Source organism: Alligator sinensis, unplaced genomic scaffold, assembly GCF_000455745.1.
Source record: "Alligator sinensis unplaced genomic scaffold, ASM45574v1 scaffold527_1, whole genome shotgun sequence".
In the NCBI taxonomy this organism is placed as follows: Eukaryota; Metazoa; Chordata; order Crocodylia; family Alligatoridae; genus Alligator; species Alligator sinensis.
In genome coordinates this window covers 3,434,361-3,441,006 of record NW_005841958.1, presented here as the reverse complement: position 1 = coordinate 3,441,006, position 6,646 = coordinate 3,434,361, and the positions used below count along the sequence as shown (strand labels likewise).

The window sequence follows — 6,646 nt, the reverse complement described above, 5'->3', positions numbered from 1 at the left end:
CGCCTGCTGCTGCAGCACCTGCACCCGCTGCTGCGGCGCCAGCAGCTGCGCTACGGCCTCTACGTTGTGCACCAGGTGCGTGGGGCCCAGATGCCTGGGTTCTCCAGGGGCGGGGGGACCCAGACACCTGGGTTCTCTGGGGGTGGCCAAGTAGGGGGCTTGGGTTTCCTGGACACCTGGGTTCTCTGCGGGGCCGGGACTGGGTCCTCTGGAGGAGGGGGCCCAGACACCTGGGTTCTCCGGGGGCAGGGGGCTGGGGTCTCTAGGACTAGCTGGGTAGGGGGCCTGGGTTCTCTGTGCGGTGGGGGGGCGCAGGCTAGGACACCTGGGTTCTCTGGGGGGCTTTGAGCGCTGCCTTTTCCTGGGGGCGGAGGGGGCCTGGACACCAGGGTTCTCTGCTGTTCACCTCCTGCCCAGGCCGGGAACGAGACGTTCAACCGGGCGAAACTGCTGAACGTGGGGTTTAAGGAGGCCATGAAAGATGAGGACTGGGACTGCGTCTACTTCCATGACGTGGACCTACTGCCCGAGGACGACCGCAACCTGTACGTGTGTGACCGGCACCCGCGCCATGCCGCCGCCGCCATGGACAAGTTCGGCTACAAGTGCGTGTGTCACAGAGCCAGCGGGGGTGGGGGGGGGCCGTTTCTTTTATACCCAGTCCCACCCCAGAGCCAGCCGCAGCTGGGGGTGCTGTTCTACCCAGCCACTGACCTGTACCACCGTGGAGTCAGCTGCAGTCAGGGGTTGCTGTTATGTTTAGCCACCGCTGAGGGGTCCCTGTTATACTCAGCCACTAGTGTAGGGGCAGGCAATTATTTCGGGCGGAGGGCCATTTACTGGTAGAGTTTTGGCAAGCCATCAAGGGCCACATGACAATCAGCCAGGGGCAGACAAATATTAATTTTCTAAATTTTTTAGTGGCCCTGCAGGCTGGATAGAATGGCCTGGCGGGCTGCATCTGGCCCACGGGCTGCATTTTGCCCACCCCTGCACTAGTGTGTGCGCCACCTCAGAGCCAGCTGCAGCCGAGGGGAAGGGGGCTGTTATACCCAGCCACTAGTGTGTCCTGCCCCAGAACCAGCCGCAGCGAGAGTGGGGAGGGACTGTTATACTCAGGCAGTGACAAGTCCCATCCCAGAGCCAGCTGTAGTCAGACGTCCGTTATGTCCAGCCACAGTTGAGGGGGGGGGCTGATTATACTCAGCTGCTAGTGTGTCCTACCCCAGAGCCAGCTGCAGCTGGAGGAGCAGGGTAGGGGCTGTTATACCCAGTCTATGACGTGTTCTATCCCAGAGCCAGCTGCAGCCAGATGGGCCTGTTATACCCAGCCCCTGATGTGTCTCACCTCGGAGTCAGCCACAGCTGGAAGGGCCCTGCTATACCCAGCTGTGGATGTGTCCCACCCTAGAGTAAGGTGCATCACAGGGTTCATTTTCTAGTCAGCCGCACGCCAGAGCCAGCTGCAGTCAGGGGTCCCTGTTATGCCCAGCCACAGCTAGGGGGCATGTTATACCTACCCCTGGCATGTGCCACCCCAGAGCCAGCTGCAGCCGGTGGGGGGCCTATTATACCCAGTTCCACCCCAGAGCCAGCCACAGCTGGGGGAGGGGCTGTTATATCTAGCCTCTGATATGTCCCACCCCAGAGCCAGCCAGAGCTGGGGGTGGGCCTGTTATAGCCAGACCCACCCCGGAGGCAGTTGCACCCTGGGGTCCCTGTTTATACCCAACCTGTGATGTGCGTCTCAGCCCGGAGCCAGCTGCATCTCTGCTTTCAGTCCCCTTTCCACTGGGCTGCTGCCCCATCCTAGAGGCTGGTGCATTCATGGGGAAGGGGATGGGGCCTCCTGGAGCCCCGCCCCACCCACGCTGACCACCCCTGCCCCCCACAGGCTGCCCTACAAGACCTACTTTGGGGGGGTCTCGGCCCTGACCCCTGAGCAGTACATGAAGATGAACGGGATCCCCAACAACTACTGGGGCTGGGGGGGCGAGGACGATGACATTGCCATCAGGTAGGGGGCAGGGCTTGATGGAAGGGGCGGGGCCTTGGAGGGGGTGCGGTTTGGGGAGGGGTGTGTCTAGAGGACCTGATTATCTAGGAGGGGAAACTGAGGCAGGGCAGCAGTAGTGTTGGGGAGGGAGGGGACGCAGGCATCTGGGCTCCCAGCTCCCCCCTCCCCAGAGCTGAAGAGATTATTACGGGGTTATTTCCAGCTTTGGGGGGGCAGTGGGGTCTGGGACAGGGAGTAACAGGAGCCTGGATTCCTGGGTTCCCTCCAGTTCTTGGCGGGGTGGGATCTAGCGGGGGTACTGAGACCCTGGATGCCTGGGTTCCCTCCAGCTCTGGTAGGGGAGTGGGGTCTAACTGGGGGCAGGTTGTGGGGGCCTGGGTCCCCTCCAGCTCTGGTGGGGTAGTGGGGTCCCGGATGCTTGGGTCCCCTCCAGCTGTGAGGGGTCCACGCCCCTGTCCCCCCAGGGTGGCGCTGAGCGGCATGGTGATCTCGCGCCCGGCGCTGGCCGTCGGCCGCTACCGCATGATCAAGCACGGCCATGACAAGGGCAACGAGCAGAACCCCAAGAGGTGCTGGGAGGAGGGGGTGGGGCTTGGAAAAGGTGGAAGGGTGGGGCCTAGGGGAGGAGGGGTTGGGGTTTGGGGAGTAGGTTGGGGAAAGGGGCAGGGCTTGGGGGTGTGGCTTGTGGAGGTAGGGGCGGGGCTTAGAAGGGTGCAGCTGGGGAGAAGGGGCTTGGGGAAGGGTGGGGATTGGGAGGGTGTGCCCTTTGGGCAGAAGGGGAAGAGTTTGGGGAGGGGCGGAGCTTAGCCTCCTCCCCTTAAGCCGCACCCCTTTCTCTCCCCAAGCAGAGTGGGAGGGGCATCATGTGGGAGGGGCTTGGCTGGGGTGGGTTCCATGGCTGGGGGTGGGGCTTGGGGCAGGGCTTACCTAAAGAGGAGATTGGGGGGGTGAGGCTTGGTCAAATGGGTGGGGCCTAGTGGGGGAATAAAGCAAGGGGCAGGGCTTAGTGGAGGCCAGGGCCTAGCTTGGGGGTGGGTAGGGCTTGGCCTGACCCTGCCCTCTGCCCTCAGATTCCATCTCCTGGCACGGACGCGGCGCACATGGCGATTGGACGGGATGAACACCCTTGAGTATCGATTGATCGCCAAGGAGCTCCGCCCCCTCTACACCAACCTCACTGTGGACATAGGGCGCCCCACGTGACCCCTCCCTGGGGGCGGGGCCAGGCTTGGCCACGCCTACTCCCCACATATCCCCAGCTCCGAAACCAAAGAACCCAGGGGCACAGGATCGGGCCCCCAGGACTAAACTGCTGGGGTGAAATGGGGGAAGGTCAGAAACCTCCCCTCCCCGCAAGCCCAGGATTGGGCCCTTTGGGCTGTACCACTAAGGGTTAAGGATCTAGGCCTCTTGGACTGTACCACTGGGGATAAAGGGGAATCAAATGCCCCCACCAGCCCAGGATTGGGCCCCTTGGATTGTACCATCTGGGATTAAGGGGGGGATGAAACAGGATTGGCACCCTTTGACTGTAACACGGAGGATTAAGGGGGGAATCGCCCCCCATCCTCAAAACCAAGGATTGGGGTCTTTGGACTGTACCACTTGGGTTGGGGGGTGGATCAGACTCCTCCATAGCCCAGAATGGGAGGCCCCTGGGGCTGTACCACTAGACTAGGGGATGGATTTGTCCCCACTATTTTCAGCCTCTTGGCCTGTACCCTTGTATTCAAGGGGGGGGGGTGGATGTGGGCCCCCTGGGACTGTATTATTGGATTGCAGAATGGGGCCTTTTGGCCTGTACCATTGGGGTTCATTGTGGGGGAGATGGGTCCTCCCTAATATCTTTCCCCAGGACTTTTTATACTGGGGTCTCTTGTAAAAGGGGGGACTGGGGGTTGGGGCCTGTGCCCCAGGGGGTGTGGGCAGGGAGGCCTGCTCCTTTCCTTTCATATTAAAGTGCAATTTATTTTACAGCACTGCTTGCCTGTGATGTCATGCCTAGGGGCAGGGCCTCGTGCCTCCCAGGAGGGTCCCCCCAGAGCCAGCTGCATTTTGGTGGCTGGGGGGGGGGAAAGCCTGGAGGCCTGGTTTCTCTGGTGGGGGGAGAGCTGGGGGATGGAGCAGGAAGGTTTGGAGGCTTGGATGCCTGGGTCCTCCAGCTCTGGGAGTGGGTGCTTGGTGGGGATGCTGGGGGCTTGGATGCCTGGGTTCCACGCCTGCAGGCTGGCCCAAGGGTGGTGCTTGAGCTTGGCCCTGTGGCTCCCCCCCCCGCACCCCCAGGCCCTTCCTCTTTCTGGGTTTCCTGTCTGTCCTCATCCGGCTGGGCTGCCCAGCCCCAGGGGACCCAGGCGTCCAGATGGAGCCCCCAGAACATGCCCTTCTCGGTGCCCTTCTGGCTTGGGCGCTGCTGGGTGAGTGCCCCCCCTACCCCCCAGCCCTACTGTTGCCCCTCACTCCCAACCTGCAGCCCCATTCTTGCTCCTCTCTACTGACATGCAGCCCCCTGTCCCACCTCAGCCCTGGTGCTCCTCACTCCTGATCCACAGCCCTCTACCCCCCTCGGGTATGGGACCAGGGGCAGGATGAGGTGGGGGAGGTCCTGAGACTTCCCCTTGGGGTCTTCATTCCCAGGCCTGTGGGGAAACTGAGGCACTGATGAGCAGCAAGGAGAGAGAACCCAGGTGTCCGGGCTCAGCCTGGTCTGTTCTAACCCCCCAGCTCCCACCGCCCTCCCAGAGGGAGCACCCAGGCGTCCGGGATCCCAGCTGCGCCCCCCCACCCCCCACCATTCACGAAGTCTGGTTTGGAAAGGGGAAGTAGTGGCTGGGTGGGGACAGCCAGGAATGGCGGAGCGGCCAGGGGGCTGCTGCTGGGGAGTGAGTGACACCAGCAGGGTGTGGGGGGCAGGGTGCTTACCTAAGTCCTACAGGTGGATAACAACGTACTACTGCAGTTCAGAGAGAAAACTCAGGCATCGGGGCCCCCCTCCCCCCCCCCCCCCCCCCCCTGGGTCTGGGACTCAGGCTGGGGGGTGTTTCTTGTATCTTCCAGGCTCTGTTCAAGGCCAGCAGGGTAAGTAGAGCCCCCCTTTGTCCTCCCCTGCCCCATCTCAGGACTATATCACCAGGCCTAAGGGGGGTGGGGGTTGGGCTCAGGATTGAGTCCTTTGGGCTAAACCAATTTAAAAGGAGGGTGGTACTCTTCCCAGCCAAGGATTGAGCCCCTTTTGGCCTGAACTGCTGAGGGGGGGGGGGGGGGGGGGTCCCCCCAACCTTGGCCTGTACCATTGGCTTACAGCCCCTTGACCCCAGCCCTGCCGGTGCCCCTCATGCCTGACCAGCACCCTGCCCTCCAGCCCTGCCGGTGCCCCTCACCCCACCCGCAGCCCCCTGGCCCTTTATACCCATATCCTGCCCCCCAATACGTCTGTACCCCACCAGCCATCCTACTGCCCCCTGACGGTGCTTGTGCCCCTAGGCTGCGGGGGGTGTCCGGCACTGGGCGGGGGGGCCTTGGCTGGGCTGGTGCTGGGGGACCTGGTGCTGACGCTGCTCATCGCCCTGGCCGTCTACTGCCTTGCCACCCGCTGCCGCCTGCCGTCCAGCTCTGGTGTGTACTGGGGGGTACTGGGAAGGCATTGAGAGCCCTGGAATGGACTGGGGGGTACTGGTGTTTCCTAGGCTGGGCACTGGGGGCTACTGGGATGGGTGGGGAGGGCATTAGGATGGACTGGATGGGGCACTGGTGTGTACTAGGTGGAGCACTGGGGCCACTGGAATGGATGGGGAGGGCACTAGGATGGATTGGGGGCATGGGTATACTGGGTGGGGCACTGGGGGCTCTGGGATAGACTGGGAGGGCACTGGGATAGACAGCATACTGGGGGGCTACTGGGATAGAGTGGTGGGGGTACTGGGGTGGACTGAAAAGGTACTTGTGGGCTACTGGGGGTTACTGGAAGGCACTGGTTTAGGGTGGGATGCCCTGGTGGTGTCCTGGGATAGATTGGAGGGTGACTGGGGGACACTGGGATAGACTGGACACCTGGGTTCCATGTGTGGGTGCACGTCCCAGACGTCTGGGTTCTGCGGGTTGCTCACCCCGTCCCCTACCTCTCCTCCTAGGAGATGTGAAGAAGCCATGCGCCCCTGAGGTAGAGTCCCCATACCAGGTAAGTGCACCTCCAGGCCAGGGAACCCGCCGGGGGGAGCTCTTCCATGTGTGTGGGGGGGCATTAAGCTAGATGGGGAAACTGAGGCCTGGGGGGGGCTGGCATTGAATCAGCAGGAGACAGCACCCAGGTGTCCGGGCTCTCACCGCCCTTCCTCCCCCCAGGAGCTGCAGGGGCAGCGCACGGAAATCTACAGCGACCTCAAGGGCCCTGGAGCTGCCGGCAAATGAAGACCCCGGGCATCCGGGCTGGTCCATCATTCCCAGTGACCCCCGCGCCCCCTGGCCCACCACGGACCCGAAAGGCTCCATCTTCCCCCCGAATCGACTAGGCTGGTCGCCCCAGTAACATGGTTTCGATCTAGTCCATTTTGGGGGTCGATTTGGTGGATTTTGAGAAAAAAAAAAAGACCCCCTCCCCTCATTGCGGTATTTTTCAACCTTTATGGTTTAATT

At 62.4% G+C, this 6,646-nt stretch overlaps 2 protein-coding genes across 4 annotated transcripts in view; both read left to right on the top strand.

The window, feature by feature from the left end:
- Positions 1–3,658, top strand: part of LOC102371026 (beta-1,4-galactosyltransferase 3-like) — a 4,970-nt gene extending 1,312 nt beyond the window's left edge. Inside the window, 5 exon segments of the mRNA XM_006020577.3 lie at positions 1–75; positions 418–605; positions 1,895–2,017; positions 2,482–2,586; positions 3,088–3,658. The exon segment at positions 1–75 is cut by the window's left edge and continues 16 nt beyond it. Coding sequence (XP_006020639.3) covers positions 1–75; positions 418–605; positions 1,895–2,017; positions 2,482–2,586; positions 3,088–3,220 — 624 coding nt within the window. The 3' untranslated portion in view covers positions 3,221–3,658.
- A 150-nt stretch (positions 3,659–3,808) lies between these two features.
- TYROBP (TYRO protein tyrosine kinase binding protein) lies at positions 3,809–6,599 on the top strand. Of its 3 annotated transcripts, none has more exons than XM_006020557.3 (5): positions 3,809–4,431; positions 5,072–5,092; positions 5,498–5,629; positions 6,145–6,191; positions 6,356–6,599. In XM_006020557.3, exons 1-5 carry the CDS (start codon positions 4,377–4,379, stop codon positions 6,419–6,421), a joined length of 321 nt encoding a protein of 106 aa, XP_006020619.1. In that variant the 5' UTR covers positions 3,809–4,376; the 3' UTR covers positions 6,422–6,599. The 3 variants fall into 3 exon arrangements, with proteins under 3 accessions (XP_006020619.1, XP_025055974.1, XP_025055975.1); XM_025200189.1 differs by having other exon boundaries at positions 5,461–5,629; XM_025200190.1 differs by lacking the exon at positions 5,072–5,092.
- The last annotated feature ends 47 nt before the right edge of the window (positions 6,600–6,646 follow it).

Excerpts from the sequence above, each read along its gene's own strand:
- TYROBP (XM_025200189.1), top strand. The coding sequence starts at position 4,015 with ATGCCTAGGGGCAGGGCCTCGTGCCTCCCAGGAGGGTCCCCCCAGAGC. Across the intron at positions 4,432-5,071 it reads TCTGGCTTGGGCGCTGCTGG|GCTCTGTTCAAGGCCAGCAG; the intron begins GTGAGTGCCCCC and ends TGTATCTTCCAG. Across the intron at positions 5,630-6,144 it reads CCGCCTGCCGTCCAGCTCTG|GAGATGTGAAGAAGCCATGC; the intron begins GTGTGTACTGGG and ends CTCTCCTCCTAG.